Source organism: Thamnophis elegans, chromosome 2, assembly GCF_009769535.1.
Source record: "Thamnophis elegans isolate rThaEle1 chromosome 2, rThaEle1.pri, whole genome shotgun sequence".
In the NCBI taxonomy this organism is placed as follows: domain Eukaryota; kingdom Metazoa; phylum Chordata; class Lepidosauria; order Squamata; family Colubridae; genus Thamnophis; species Thamnophis elegans.
The window spans coordinates 120687123-120704216 of record NC_045542.1 but is presented as its reverse complement, the minus strand read 5'-3'; the positions used below and the strand labels follow the sequence as shown (position 1 = coordinate 120704216).

Here is a 17094-nt window from a genome sequence, read left to right as displayed (position 1 = left end):
TTGGGAAAGCTTTCTGCCGAAATTTTACCCTGGGCTGTGTTATTCTGCGCATCATATCAACTTAATTGTCCTTAATTTTCAGTTTCTTCAATAGGATGTCATCTTGAACAACCAAGGGGGGTGGGGGGGGTGAACATAGCTCACGTTAAAGCAGGTGAGCGTTCCCTTCAGAAATGGGTACAAATTGCCAAAGTACAAGTGAAATAATCTAGTCTGACTTTTAAGAACCTGGATTTCCACTTTCAAAATGTATGTTGTCTCGGTTTGGAATCTAGAACTAGGTGCTTGTGTACTATAGCGCCAATATATTCCAGCTTGCTTTCTACTTTATATCATTGCTTTCATTCAGCTGAAACTAATTTTCAACAGTTCTGGAGATGAGGAAATAAAGAATGTTACAGAATAGAAAGCAGAAACCAATGACCAAAACGAGCATAGAAATAGGTTTGGAAAGATACTAGCCTAATTCGTATTTGCGATATAGAGTTATTTGATAATGATCTGAACTTGCTTACTAAAGGAAAGCACATCAGATAATTTTTTACTTTGTTTTCTGCTTTGTAGACACAGATGGTTCTTCAGTTTGCTGGTTGTTTTTTGTGTTTCAGCCAACATGGATTACTTTACTGTGATACTTTTAAAAAAAAATCTTCTGGATGGAGTCATGGTTCTTCTTATGTTTCTAAGTTTTGAGTTGGCACACAATAATAGGAGTTTTTTCTGGGACACAGCTATGTGCTGTGAAATGTTGAACATGAAGGAAATCCGGTTAGAAATCCTGATGTATAAGCTTAATGGAGAATACAGTGTGTGTGTGTGTGTGTGTGTGTGTGTGTGTGTGTGTGTGTGTGTGTGTGTAATTTGAAGAACCAGTGCTGTGAAGCTTGACAAGTTAGTTGGCTATGCTTTGTGAAGCAGAATTACAGTAGGTTTATGATCTTCAGATCTAAAATTAGATTTTTACCTCATCCTTCTTCCAGTTTTATTTTCATCTGACTTTTTGCAATATCTTTATGGGTGAATACTTTCAACTTCTCTAAATGCACCCTTCACCGGATACAAATTAAGTACTTAGTATAAAGCCAGCCTCAAATGTATATCTTAAAAAGAATAATAATAATAAAAATTCTAGCTCAAGTATGAAGGTTAGAGCTGAACCAGATATCTTTGATTTATGACAGATATGTGTTTGAACTAAGTGATTTTCCTGTATATGGGCAGGGGAATGTATATATCAGGATTTTGAAGGCTTGGAATCTGATAGTTTCTAAAAAAAATCTGCAAAGAATTTGCTAGTGGTAAGATAATAAATTTCATTTATCTACCTTTCAGATACTTTATCTTGGAAAGTATTTCTTTCTAATTTTATTTCATTTCACATTTAAAATAAAAAAGTTCTCAAGGTATTTTAATTTACTGTTCTCAGATAATTTCTGCTCTACATTTGAATCTATTCTAAATTATAGGATGCACCTCAGCTGACTATTCCTTTCATGGTTTTATATAATTTTGTTTGAATACCTTATTGATATTTGTGTTAAGGTATTTTATGCAAATAGCATACTTATGTTTATTTTATTTATTAAATAGATTTACATAGCCACTCAATTTACACATGGTAACAAGAAGATTTATATCATCTTGTGTGGATGCATAAATTTTTTAATGATCTAAGCTATTGTAGAACACTTTTCTCATATCGTATGTGACTGACATTTGAATTTCAAGGAATCTCTATGCAATGTATAGTCCCAGAATAGCACTGGGATTAAAAAAATAATAATTGCATGCCACTTAAGCAAAGTGGTTGGTGAGAAAGCTGTCAAAATAAAAGATGCACAGGGCCAATTGTGAGTTATGCTTGTGGGAAAGCCCTACATGTATTAATCAGTACAAATGATCTGGAGAACTACGTACTGTCTCCAGCTGCAAATTCAAGATTGTTGATCTGGAATCGAGACTTACTGATTCACTAAACTATTACTACTTTGTCATTATTTCTCTGTACCTCGAGGAACAGTAAAATGTTTCACAGATAAAAGCATCCCAAATACATGCCTCAAGATGATGTTGCAAAATTCAATATGGATCGATAACCAGGACCAGAGGTTTAATCTTCCAAGCTTTCAAACTTGTGCTGGAGCCCATCCTCAGGGAACTTCTCTTTAGCAGTTATACTTATAAAATTGGAGGAAGAGGTAAAGAAATAAAATGAAGGATTAGGTACAGAGATATATGCACATACATACCTGGGGTGGGTTCCTGCCAGTTCTAACCTCTTCTATAGAAGAGGTTCCACAAATCTACAGTGCTGTTTAGAACCGGTTCCAGCTCCCTCCCCCCGCCCGTCTGCACATCATCAAGATAAAGAGCGAGAGGAGGAATTCTGGGAGTTGAAGTCCACAAGTCTTAAAGCTGTCAAGTTTGAACACCCCTGGGGTTTTTTTTCTAAAGGGTTAGGGGTGCAAAGGTCTTGTAACTTGACAGCTTTAAGACTTGCGTGCTTCAAATGCCAGAGTTTCTGAGCCAACATTTTGGTTGTTAAGCAAAAGCGTTGTTAAGTGAGTTTCACCACATTTTACAAGTTGGCCACGCCCACCCATTCATGTGGCTGGCAAGCCACTCCCACCCAGTCACATGGCTGGCAAGCCACTCCCACCCAGTCACATGGCTGGCAAGCCACTCCCACAAAGCAGACCATACCTACAGAAGAGGTTCTAAAAAATTTTGAAACCCACCACTGATACGTACATATGTTCACATACATGTATCTGGGATAGAGCTATCCAAAGCTATTCAACTAAGTTGGCTTCTCCCTTTTTGGCTTAACACCTAATTTATCTGCATTTTGGAATGAAGCAGAAGTTAAAATCCCTTAGCTTGCTTATGTGTGGTAACCATGCACCATAAATGCCCATTTAAGAACTGACAATGGATAAAAAGACTGTTCAACACTTGACTTTTTTTGCCATTGTTAAACTACTGTTTACATTTGACTCAAAAATGTTTATCAGCTGGCAATGGGCTAAGAAAGTTTGGCAACCTGTCAAAAAGGTTTAATCAATGGATATGGCATCATATTTCACTGGGGCTATGATGCATGGTGGTGGTTCAAATGTAGCAGGAATGTGAGATGCATAAAAGACAACGATGGTTTCCGCTTCAGAACCAAACAATATATGTTGTCATCAGGAAACAGCCCTTCCAAGGAACCATCAATTATTTCATGGTTTGCTAGAAAAAATCTGCAGTTTTTAATCTGTTTAATACTGATGATGCCTAGTCATGAGGTTCTGGCTGGATTGCTTTAGGGTTCTTTTTATTCCTTCTTCTTTTTAGCCTTTCCTTCTACTGATTCATTGGGAAAGAATTTGAGCTGCACTGCTGGGAGCCCGGAATGTTCCTGGGAAATAAGAAAGCAAAATAGATGGCAGAGACTGTAAATCCCACCAATAAGCAGTTGTGGGTTGAGGGCATGGAAGGAGAGTTTAAAGTAAAAGATAAATTTACCTCTGCAAGAGAAAGGATTTTTTCTGGCTGCTGCTTGCTTGTATTAGGACGGGAAGCAACACTGTTTTCCACCAGTCTTGAGGCATCTTGTGACCTATGGAGTATAGTAGTATAGAAATAAATAAAATGAAATTAACAAATAGTAAATATTGGCCTGCCCTTGAGCATATAAGGGTATTTGCTATGTGACTAGATATGTATTAACATGATAGATTAGTGATAGATGAGGAAGATCCATTACTCTTGATAATTGTAAGGGTATCATTTTTTTCTCTAAAAAGCAGACTAAAAACTAATACAAAAATTAAAAACGGGGTCTTCTTTGGGTTGAAGATTACTCACCAAAGTGAGTGAGAGAATCTTTGAGCTATGAACTGCAAACGTATGCATACTTATCTGGGATTATGAAGCCGAACTGAAGCATCTGAGTTCTGAATGAACAGACATGTGGCTACGTACCACTAGAAGAGAATTGTCATGTGCCCATAATTATTATTGTGGAAATTAATTTGCTTTGGAAGCATGTAAATTTGTTTGAATTGATTGGGGAATGTAATGTAATTGAAGCAAATCTTATTTTAAAGAATGGCTTGCTGCATATAAAAATAGAAGAAATGAATGAGATAACTGACTTAAGATGAAGTACAAATTAATAATATTTAGAGTTGATTTTATCTGTTATCAGTAGATTATAGATTTTACTAATTATCTTTAAAATAGTATATATGTACTGTATATACATTTGCATTTTGATTTCTATTTTCCATAAAGCATAGATTATCCATATAAAGCAAATGTAATATTTTATTAGAATTTTTTGCTGTGTGCTAGCCAACGTTTGTTTTCTTGAAAATCACTGAAAGTGGGATCAAAGCAATGACAAATTATAACAGTGATAATGAATCGCTGGGAAGATGCCTCTCCTAATGTTGACAAGCACATATTTTTCATTTCCAACCATCAATTCTGTCTTCCTTTGCTTCATTATTTATTTTTCTTAAAAAAAAAACCCCAACATTCTAATGTTTTTACTGACACCAATTGTTTCCAAATATTTGGTGATCCAGTTGTGTGGTAATTAATCAAATGACTTTTTATAATCAATCTAGACCATATGTAAATTGGTTCTGAATGGTTTTACAAACATTCTTCTTCTATATGCTTATAAAAGCTAAAGCTCTACTCTCTCTCATACAGATTTTCCCTTTTGTATAGTTGCAAAAACAGTTAAATTATATCATCTTTAAACAGGGCTGGGAAGCAGAGTGTGTATATTTCATCCCTTCAGAAGATTTTAGACAGTGCATTGGGACCAGGGGTGGGTTCTGGCAGGCCCTGCTGCTGGTTTGCTCATGGGTGTGCATGCGCAGTGTAATAAAAATTATTCTGCACATGCACAGAAGTAAAAAACAAGATGGCAGTGCCTACGGTGCCGCCCAGAGGACCAGTTTGGGGATGTGGCAGGCCTGGGTCGCTGCCAGTTCAGCAACAGCAACAATGCAAAATTGATGTAGTTATTAAGAAGTTGCCAGGATTTTCCTTTGTGGTTTGCTTTTTTTTTCTCAGATATTTGATTTTTTTTTGTTTCATTTTTAGATCTGTGTGGTTAAGCTTATTTTAGATCCCTGAGGAGGTACTTTTCATCTATTTCCCACCTGCAAATACTGAAAAGTCACTTGCCCAATTGTTGGCAATTGCAATCTCCAAAACCAATTTACAAAACAAGAGGGGTTAAGGCCTTGAGGTTGCAGTTCATTTACCCTGGTTTAAGATCAATGTAGCTTATTAACTGCGGTCACCCAACATTGTATTAAAGAAGGCAGAAGGAGCATTTCTGGCTCGGTTAATGCTTTTATATCCCTATTTTCCATTTTTACAGTAATGTATAATTTTACCTGTCCCTTCTTTTCTCGAGCAGTGATATAGTAATAGCAATAGTGCTTAGACTTATATACTGCTTCATCGTGCTTTACAGCCCTCTGTAAGTGGTTTACAGAGTCAGCATATTACCCCTAACAATCTGGGTTTTCATTTTACCAACCTTGGAAGGACGAAGGCTGAGTCAACCTTCAGCCCTGTCAGGTTCAGGACAAAAATTCTGGTTATGGGCAGAACTAGCTGAAAATATTGCATTGTAATCACTGCATCACCAAAGCTGTAAGCTTTATTTGCAAACATATGCATGCAACAATGGGTAAAGAAAAAAAAATCACCCAGGAATCAAACAGAGAGTTTGTACTAGTAACATCCAGCCATTTCTGTTCTTTCTTTCTTTCTCTTTCTTTCTTTCTTTCTTTCTTTCTTTCTTTCTTTCTTTCTTTCTTTCTTTCTTTCTTTCTTTCTTTCTTGCTGTCCCAAAACTGCTCTGCTTTTTGAGCTGTGTTTAGGACAATAGAGGGATGCTGGCAAGGTAAATGCTCAGAATAAATTGAGAGATGTGAGATAAAATATATACAACACCCAAAAGAGCTCATATGGTAAGTTAGAAATAAATAAAAAGCCAAAATGAACATAATCCCATTGGGAGAAAAAGAAATTCTATAAGAGGTGATGATGAGAAGACAGAATTTCTTAATTCCTACTTTGCATTTGGTTTCTCTCAAGAGATAAATGAAACCCTAACTGGTCATTCTGCCAATAGAGAACAAGAAAACTGTAGTTTACTATTAGCTAAGAAAGAATGTAGGTAATTTAAATGAATTCACGTCTTCAAAACCAGTTACATTACTTTACATCTGAAGGAACCAAAGGGACTATGGGGATGGACTGCAGAATTGCTGTTGATAATCTGTCAGAAAAAGGGGGACCCAAGAAACTAGAGATATTTAGACTGGCTAAGGACAGCTGCACACTACAAATGAAAGAGTGTCATGGGCAATGGTGGAATTCAGCCGGTTCTACCGGGTTTGGGTGAACTGGTAGCAGTGGTGGCAGGAGGCTCTGCCCACCTGCCCAGACATTATCACATCCCATTTTTGGTGCTCTGCACATGTGCGGAAGGTCCTGTGCGCGCGCTCACATTTGCGAACCAGTAGCAAAGGTACATTGATTTCACCCCTGGTTATGAGTGTGTGCAAACAAATCATTCCAGACTAACTTTTTTTCCCTTTCTTTAATAGAGTTAGTAGCTGAGTAGAGTAGAGGAATGCCACTGATATAGTATATGTGGCCCCCAAAAAAACATTTGGCAAAGTGTTTCATGATATCCTCTTTCATAACATAAAAAAAATATGGGTTAGTGATGAATTTGTTACATCGCTGGCTGAATGACTACATCCAACAATGCTCATGGCTCCACTTCAGTTTTTAGGAAAGTATCAAGTGACCTGCCATCAAGCTTTGTCCCAGACCATGAGTTGTTCAACATTATTAGCAATAACTTAGGCAAAGGAGTTGGGGAGACCAATGAAGTTTACAAATGACCCAAAATTGGGTATGGCAGTCAATTATTTAGAAAACAGAAAGATCTAGGGAGTCTTGAATAGTGGGCAGAAATGATGAAGGTGGAACTTAACAGGGAAATATGTAAAATTATGCATTAATCACAAGATAAATATAAATCAGCCTGATTCAGCTTGGATTCAACATTTTATATGAAGGAGATTTTCTGGTCATTTGTTCCCACCCAAAACTAATTTGGACCATTTTGGATCATTAAAATATTCTTTGTCAATTCTTAGACTCTATCATGCATTTCTTTCAAGCCAAACAACACAGTTTCACTTTCAACAGATGGATAGCTTAATGTGCAACAGAAGTAGATAACTAGGTCATTTGATAACTATGTCTGAGGGGAGCAACTTATAAGCAAGGCAAGCAGACCATGAGCAAATAAGAACAAGAAACTGCTTGACTTGAAACCAGAGCTGGCTGTTAGGTTGCCTAGGTCAGCCAAAGGGTTGACTTGCATTGTCTCTGAAATCAGCAGCCACTGGAAAAATGACCCCATTAAATATTGATTTCCTTTCCCTTGAAGTTTTGTGAACAGGATATTGAAAACCATTTGCCACCTTCTGGAAAATAAGCTTCCCTTCATTCATTGACTGCTTGTTATAGCTTTTATATCAATGAAGCAATTGTAACCCATATTTTTCAGGGACCGGAAATAAAGCTGATATCCCTTTTCTGCAAAACAGCACATTGTCTCATTGCAATTAATGCAGTGGAAGGTTGGTGGTTTTTTTACGATTGATTTGGTCCGGGAAATGAGTGACTCAAAAAGATCAAAAGGTCATTTGTGCTCTTTATCCTTTTCCTTTAATAATAAAGCGACACTAGATGTGAGTCCTGAGTTCAAAGTTTCTTTCCCAAATCCCTAGGGATCATCAATTCATTGGTGAAATGCCCATTTTTGTCTTACTAAACTTCATCATGGGGGGGGGGGGTGGATGATTTTAGGGAAGATTACAAAAAAGATAATGTTCTGATCCAGCTCCCCAAATACAACAAACCCTCTGAAGTAAACTCAAAGATTCCTTTATTAGTGGTGCTGGCAATCCCAGCAAAAAGTTTTCCTCTCAAATGCAGGCTAACAAGTCCATCCAGCTGGAAGATGAATAGTTGTCTGCCACATCTATTCATCTCTGCCCCTTGCTTCTTATCCCCAGATCTAGGGTGGAGCTTCATTAGCAGCAGTGGCTCTTCCTTCCCAAGGATCTTCCCATAGATTTCCACTGCTCTCCTCTCCTCTGCTTTCTGCGCATTCATGCATCAGGCACTGGACCCAACTGTTCTTTCTCTTCCTCATCAGCCACCTCCAGACCTGGGGGCTGTTGACTCTCCAGTTGAGGGCTGATAGACGGTCCAGGCTCCGCCTCTCTCTCTCTCTCTGACAGCTCTGTCTGTCTTTCTGATAGTTCCATTCCCTCTTCGTCCTCAGAGCTCTCAGGTTGCCCTGATGCTGATCCTGACTCCCATGCCTCCTCATCTGATTCAGCTGCTGGAGGCCACAACAGATAACCTACCTACCATCCCAGCAGGTTCGCTAAGTTTCTTTTTGTGGGGGAGGGGGGATTGTCATTCTCGAGCATGTTAGTTAAGATGGGTAGAGAATCCATTTGCTGAGCTTAATTGCGATTCTGAAGACTAGACCATTTGAGAGGGCTTTCCCACCCTCCTTCACAAATCACTGAATTCTCCCCTGGTTCTTGTCTGATAAGTTATTTAGGAGCAGCTTTTGTAATGCATATTGGGAACATGGTTCAGATCACACACACACATACACCCTTCCCTCTTTTCTGCCTGTTAAACGCTCCAAGGTGTTCTTACTAGATGCCTTTTGAAGTGTAACTACATTAATTTAGAAGTAGAAATCAGCAAAAGGATGATGTTAGAGAAAAGTGGGGGGGGGGGGAGAATTATCTCTTTCCCTCCTGGTCCAAATTATCACTTTCATTCACTATTGAAAGTAGGATTTTTTAAAAATTTTATTTTTAAAGAAGCGAAAGATATTTCTGATGAAGCCAGTTCGGTCTCCTTCAGGCTCTCCATTGCTTTTCATATGATCTTTCTGCCGAAAGGCTTCATCTGCTAAAGTTTCTCCTCGTCCCCTTTTGTGAGCTGCAGGCGGTCCCCTGTTGCCTAATAATGCTGAGAGGCCACATTCATTGCTGGTAAAGCATTCTTTCAGCATAGTCAATATCTTTGTTCCTGATATTATTAACCTTTCAGAGGCTGGTTTCCTTTATTGATCACTTCTGCATGAATTATACCCCCTGCTGCTATGTGAGGTTTTTTAAAAAAAGAAAATGCTCAAGAGTCGCTCATCTCTCTCTCTCTCTCTCTCCCTCTCTCTCTCTCTCTCTCTCTCTCTCTCTCTCTCTCTCGTGCTGTTAATTCAGCAGGAACAGATGTCTCGCCCTGGGTGTTACAACGGTGCCATGTTTTAATTGGGCCACTTCTTGGATCAACAATCAGTTGGCTAAAGCGGGTCAATAAGAATCATGCTAAAATGTGCTCTACTTTGTGCTGATCAATGGCATGTTGTGTTGCCAAGACGTCTTTTGCTTTCTTTATGTACTGCTGGTGTCAGAATGCGCCACTGAGGAAAAAAAATACGATGCTTTTAGAATTTGCCACTATTCATGGCCTAATTGCTGCTGGCGTATCTAGGGGAACCCTTTCATGCTAAATACTGCCTCCATTTCACCTTTTTTCAATCCCAAGATACGAATTCAAGATGTTTTGTTTTGCTTTTTTTTAAAAAAAAGAATCCTTATTTCAACAGATTTGGGTTTTGGGGGGGGGGGGTTAGTTCTGAATTTATAGAACTGAATTTAAGCCAGATCAGAGCTATCTCTTCTTCCTCTATTAACATTTTATTTAGTTATAGAGTATTATAAAATAAAAAAATACGAAGTAAATAGAAAAGCCGTAGGGGGGGAGGGAAAAGAGAAGCGAGGAAAGGTAAAAGAAAAAGAAGCATTGACTTGGAATTTAGAATAACAGAGTTGGAAGGGACCTTGAAGGTCTTCTATCCCAACCCTCTGCTTAGGCATCTACACCACCTCAGACAAATGGCTATCCAACATCTTCTTAAAGACTTCCAGTGTTGGAGCATTCACAACTTCTGGAGGCAAGCTGTTCCACTGATTAATTGTTCTAACTGTCAGGAAATTTCTCCTTAGTTCTAAGTTGCTTCTCTCCTTGATTAATTTACACCCATTGCTTCTTGTTCTACCCTCAGGTGCCTTGGAGAATAGTTTGACTCCCTCTTCTTTGTGGCAACCCCTGAGATAGTGAAACACTGCTATCACGTCACACCTAGTCCTTCTTTTCATTCATTTCCGACTCTCTCTGTTACAGTAAAATAAGGCATTAACAACAAATCACAGCTTTTTGCTTTTTCATAATAATATGAACAAGCCATTTCTATAAAAATATATCAGTCTAACAAGTAAAACCCGAAGTTGAAGTTTCATTCTTCTCTACATCAAGCACAAAGCTCAGAAGCAGTCTCCATGTGGAAACGAAAGTACTTATATTCTTTTCTTTAATCAAAGTGGTCAGTTTTGCCATTTCAGGCAAAGCTGTCACCTTCTGCATCAGAGCTATCTCTTCTTAAAGGTCAGAATCCAACTTCCAAAAGCTGCAAAGCCAACCTTAGCTTGAACACCAAAATAAATCATGTTTTTTTTACTATAGGAATAAGCTACAATAAGTTTTGGGGCACACAGTCCCATTCCTTTTCCTTGGGTCGTTACTATCCACCAATTGTAAAAGCTGCTCTTTACTTTCTAGTTAGTGAAGAGAGGATACATCACAGTCCACATTTCACATTAAACAGATTTGTTTAAAATTAGGAGCAAAACTTTCTGATTTTGTGAGAAAGGAAAGAAGTTGCTTCATGAAGCTTGTTGCCGAGTCTTAATATATCAGTTTTGGAATAGCTCCTAAAATGGATTAGATCAAAAGAGTTGTGCAGTTTTTGCTTTTTTATGAAATGAAAGGAGATCATAGTGTTGGGAAAGGCCTATCAAGGTGTAGAAGAAGCTTTTCCTGATGTCAGCAATATATGATAACTTGGATTCTTCTCAGTTCTTGGCAGACTTGCTATTGTGCATGTTTCCAAGCAGACGGCGTCTCTCTTGGCTGGGAGAAGTGAAAATGTCTGATGACTTTGAAGTCTGTTTCCTAGGTTTCCTATCCCTTTGTAGAATCAACAGTTTTTACATTTTCCATTTGAGCTGTTCTGTGTGAGCTACAATTTTTAAAAGAAGCTTCAGTGTGGGCATATTTTACATTTGGCACCTAACAGATAAGTATCGTATGTTGAAGAAAGAGACTTTTTGGCAAGCAGAAAACTCTGCATTTGTTTTCCAACATATATGTAGTGAATTTTAAGCAATCTTGTCCCTGTGCTGTTGTTTGTGCACTCAAGATGGTTGGGAGAAATGGTTGTGCCTTGTGTTCTTGTTTAATGGACTTCATTCAAACAGCTAACAGCAAGACAAAAGTAATATCACAAAATAGCAAATCATTGCTAAAAGGGAAAAAGGAATGTTGGAATCCATGACTATTTATGACTAATGCACTTGCCTCTGCACAGAAGGTGAAAAAACAACTAGTTAGTTGTTGCAAGACGTTCACGCAGTCTGATTATAAAGAATGGCAAACAAAGTAGCAACAAAGGTGGATTGGAATAACTGCAAGAAATACCATTTGCCTGCAAGCAAAAATTGGTGAGAAACAAAGTAATTGAAGTAATTGAAAATGAAGAAGCTAAAGTACTTTGGGACTTTAGAGTTCAGACTAATATCTGCCACCTAACACTGCACAATTAACAGTTGTTGATAAGAAAGCAGAAAAAGGAGTCTGGATAGTGGATGTGGCAGTACCTAGAGAGAGCAGAATAAAAGAGTGAATTGCAATGGAGAGAATTACAAAATGCAAAGACCTACAAATAGAATGGAACAACCTTTGACATCATCACAAGAACATTTGCCTATCTTGGGTTCTTTGGAAGGGCTTGATAGGCACACAAAAATACCAAACCCAGTCTAAACATCTGGCTGACTTGCCAGTTCCAATATTAATAGCAATTGTAATAGCAGTTTCATGAGCCGTGGTGGCGCAGTGGTTAGAATGCAGTACTGCAGGCTACTTCTGCTGAGTGCTGGCAGTTTGATTCTCACCGGCCCAAGGTTGATTTAGTCTTCTATCCTTATGAGGTCACAGTAAATTAGCAATATGCTGACTTTGTAGAGGGCCCTGCAAAGCACTATGTAGCAGTGTATAAGTATAATGCTATTGCTATTCATAAGCCCTATCTCTCTTTGGTGGTTTCTTCTACCTTGTTTGAGATCAGATAGGTATTTGCTGTATGAAGAATGTTCCTTTTTTCTCTCTAAAAGCAGCTCCTTATCACCGAATATATTTGCTATATTGATGGAAGATACTTGACCACTAATAAATGCCAAGTCATTAATCTTTTAATTTTTAAGTGTGTACTTAAGTGGATATATTTCAGCCTCAGGTGATCAAGGTGTGTAAAGCCATAACTTTAAAATTATCATTTTAACTAAAAAGAATGATTTTGAAAAATATGGGGATCTGAATAGTCGAAAATAGAGGTTGACCATATAGAGATTAAGCTGCAGAAATTACCACTATTTTCAGAGGTGAACAATTCTCCAGTGAGCATGGTAACATTATAGATTTATATTTATTGATTACCTTTTTGTAGCCTATGTTGCAATGAGGTTAAAATAAGTAAAGACTTTGATTTTTAAAAACCAGATCCAGCTGTTCTAGAAATGTTTGTCCTGCATATACACATCAAAGAACCATATCGATCCTATTTATTGCAATGTAGTTAATTCCCTTATTAATAGATAATTAAGGCTAGTTTATCATTTGGATGGGTAGGGTTTCTTAAATTTTCTTAAAGGTTTCATTCCTTTCTGTTATTAAAATGGAGGTACATGCTTAAAGCATAGTTAAATGTGAAAAGACACCTAGAGAGTGGTTGGAGGGCCAGCCGGTCCGAATCCGATCGAACACTAGTAAGAATTCATATTAAATCGTACTTAGTGGCGACAAAAGCGGCAAAGGGGCAACATTTTTCCGCTCTTATCGTGTCCGCAGATATCTGCCCAGCTGCTCTGTTTACGGTGACCCTCTCCTTACTTAACCAAGGAACTAGGAATGACCTCTTGCAGGGTAGGGCTGAAGAATTTGTTCAGTATCTGCAGGATAAAATTGTTCAGATTCGGACAGGCTTGGACTCTGACTGGGTAGATTCGGGCGAGTTGACATGGATGAATCTTGTGGAGACTATCTGGGATGAGTTTGACCCTGTGACCCCCAAGGGCATGGACAGGATTATGGGGAGACTCAGTGATGCCACTTGTGTGCTGGACCCATGTCCCTCTTGGTTAGTTTAGGCTTCCTGGGAGATGACATAAGGCTGGCTCCAGGTGATTACCAATGCTTCATTGAGAGAGGGGTTCTTTCCTACTGCCTTGAAGGAGGCGGTGGTGAAGGTCCTCCTTAAGAAGCCTTTCCTGGGACCCAGCTTCTTTAGCCAACTATCGCCTGGTCTCCAACCTTCGCTTTGTAGAGAAGGTTGTCGAGAGTGTGGTAGCACATCAGCTTCCGCAGTACCTGGTTGAAGCTGCCTACCTGGATCTGTTTCAGTCGTGTTTCAGGCCCGGGTACAGCATGGAGACGGCATTGGTCGCATTGGTTGATTATCTCTGGCGGGCCCGGGACAGGGGCTGCTGCCCTGTCCTGGTCCTATTAGACCTCTCAGCAGCTTTCGATACCATCAACTATGGTATCCTACTGCAACGGCTCGGAGGATTGGAGTGAGGGGCACAGTTTTGCTGTGGTTCTCCTCTGACCTGTCGGATCAGTCGCAGTTCGTGTTGACTGGAGGACAGGGATCAACTCCGAGGTGCATCACTTGTGGGGTGCCCCAGGGGTCAGTTCTCTCACCCCTCCTGTTCAACATATATATGAAACTGCTGGGTGAGATCATCCGTGGTTTTGGGGTACGGTATCATCAATATGCTGATAATACTCAACTTTTCATTTCTACCCCAAACCACCCAAATGATACCTTCGACATGATGTCACGATGCCTGGAGGCTGTGCGGATCTGGATGGGGAGGAACAGGCTCAAGCTCAATCCCTCCAGGACTGAGCGGCTGTGGTTTCCATCATCCCGATTTGTGCATCTTGTTCCATCTTTGATGATAGGGGGAGAAACTTTACCCCCTCAGAGAGGGCCTGCAATCTGGGAGTCCTCCTGGATATGCGGCTTAGTTTAGAAGAGCACCTGACGGCCATGATCGGGGGGCCTTTCTGGATTGGGATGCTCTGTGCACCGTCACTCATGCCCTCGTCCTTTCTTGCCTGGACTACTGTAACGCTCTCTACATGGGGCTGCCCTTGAAGACCACCCGGAGGCTTCAGCTGGTCCAGAATGCAGCCGCGCAGGTTATTATGGTGGTACCTAGGTGCTCCCATATTACACCCCTTTTAGGCAGGCTGCACTGGATGCCGGTTGTCTTCCAGGTGCGATTCAAGGTACTAATTATGATCTTTAAAGCGCTCCATGGCTTAGGCCAAGAGTACCTGTGAGACCACCTACTGCCACCTGTAGCCTCCCACCATCCAGTGTGATCCCAAAGAGTTGGCCTCCTCAGGGTGCCGTCGGCCAGACAGTGTCGGCTAGCGACCTCCAGGGGGAGAGCCTTCTCTGTGGGAACGCCTTCCCTCTGGAATGAGCTGCCCATGGAGCTTTGCATAATCCCCGACCTCTGGTCCTTCCGACATGCCCTAAAAATTTGGCTTTCCCAGCAAGCCGGCCTGGCCTGAATAGAATAAAATATAGGATTAATTTGGTTGTTAATTTTAATTTAATTTTTAAAATGTTATTGTAAATATCAATTGGGGTTTTTTTGGATACTTTATTTAATGTCCCTTTTAATTTTTGTAATATGTGTTTTCTTTTATGTTGTACGCCGCCCTGAGTCCTGATATCCACTGCATGCTCTTTGCCATTAATCCATATATCTAAGTAAGATAATTTTTGTTAATTTTGAACATTTAGTTGGTCTAGATTTAGGTACGCTTATACATTTTGTGAAAGTTTGGTGTGTTTTCCTCTCCAGATATTTAACAAAGTTTAATAAAATATGCTTAGATTTGTTTAAAGTCGGTCTAAATGGGATATGCTCCAGTTATAATTTTAATGCTTGTGCTATTAGATCTTAAAAAGCTCTAAGAAACATTTGTGTCTACAGTGGGACCTTGAGTCACTTGGTTCTGACCATGACCAAATTGGGTGCCGACCAAAAAACCCACTAAATGTTTCACTCTGTTCACGAACAAATGCTTGGGTGGCGATCAAACTCAGCTGCAGCGATTTTCCCTGCCACAGCGACTTCCCATTCCACACCATTTTTTGTTTGTGCATGCACATGCACAGTCAGTCTTGCTTCCAGTCACAACCAAATCGGGTGCCAACCCAAGTCCAGGAATGGATTATGTTCATGACCTGAGTTCCCACTGTATGTGTAACATAGCGTACACAGTTTGGTCTCAATAGTACAAATTATGTTCTCACTTTCTTAAGTTCCTTTAAGATAGGTGAAGTCATGGTATAAGCATTTCTTGACAGGATCCAGTGTTTAGAAAAGAATCCAGTGTGGAGTACAGCTTTTACCAAACAAAGCTTTTTATTTTCCTAAAGGCAAATAGTAAGCACTTTTAGTCAAGCTAAACATTTAGTTTTTAGTAAAGCAAAATACCAGATCATGTCAAGGGAAATGCCAAATAGGAGATGTGATAATTATACACTGAAATGAAATTACCCAAATCTTGTTCACACATCCTAGAAGAAATCAACCCCGACTGTCCTTTGGAAGGACAGATACTGAAGCTGAAGCTCAAATATATTGGCCACCAAATGAGAAGGGAGGATTCATTGGAAAAGACCCTGATGTTGGGGAAAACTGAAGGCAAAAGGAGAAGGGGACAGCAAAGGATGAGATGGTTAGATAGTGTCATAGACACAGTGAGTATGAAGGGGAAGACTCAGGGAGTCAGTGGAAGATGGGGGAAAGGGGCTGGTATACTGTGGTCCATGGGGTTGAAAAGAGTTGGACAAGGCTTAGTGACTGAACAACAAACCTTCACACACTGTATGTACTTTGCCTTCTATTTGTATGCTCTATTTTTGAATAAACATAAATAACTTTGAATACTTTGCATGGATATTAGGTAGGATACACCTGTTTCTTCTCCTGAGATGCCAGAATGCCTGCAAAAATGTCACAAAGTACCCCATTAGGTACTGCTTATTAGAAAATGGTTCCTCCTTAAGATGGGACAATAATCCTTCAGATATCAGATTTTACAATGAAATAAAGTTCTGGTTTTGGCCCTGGAGCTCTCCTTGGTCCTGTATAATGTTTACTGTTAATTATAGTTATTAATTATAATTATTTTTTTATTAAAAAAACCCTATTCCAGTTGCTGACTTGGGCTGCCTGTTATGGTCTGTCTGTCATTTTGTTAACCATTGTGATCTTTAAGCAGTAGCTGAGAAGGAACATTTTCAAACATAGAGATTTTAGAGATTGATTTTACTTGCTTTATAGTTTGTCCTGAATTTCTGAATTTCAATATATGTTAAAGGTTGTGTAGTATTATGTTCTACATAATATCCAGACTCCTCTGTGACCATATATGCCGAGCATATCATAAATACTGTTGGTATTCCCACCTAACACATAAAATGTTCCCATTGGGAAAAAGCTAAGCAGAATTAATTCCAAATGCCTTTTTTATTTATAGATATGGTAGCCAATGCGTCAGGCCCTTTGCTAGTGGAAATTGCAAAGGCTCCCGGCTCTGCCCTAGGAATCACATTATCAATGAACACCCATCGGAATAAACAGGTCATAATCATTGAGAAGATCAAGCCAGCTAGTGTGGGAGACAGGTAGGAGGCTGAACTATGATTATGTTCTCCCAGATATGTTTGGTTTAATATTAATTTCTGTTTAGCATGCTTTTCCTCTGGTGAAATCGGGGGAAGCTTGAGGGGGAAAAACAGCACTGTATAAGTGCTAT

General features: G+C 39.4%; 1 protein-coding gene across 1 annotated transcript in view; it reads left to right on the top strand.

Moving 5' to 3' along the window:
* Positions 1-17094, top strand: part of GRIP2 (glutamate receptor interacting protein 2) — a 118608-nt gene that overhangs the window by 18557 nt on the left and 82957 nt on the right. The window contains 1 exon segment of the mRNA XM_032239103.1: positions 16816-16963. Coding sequence (XP_032094994.1) covers positions 16816-16963 — 148 coding nt within the window.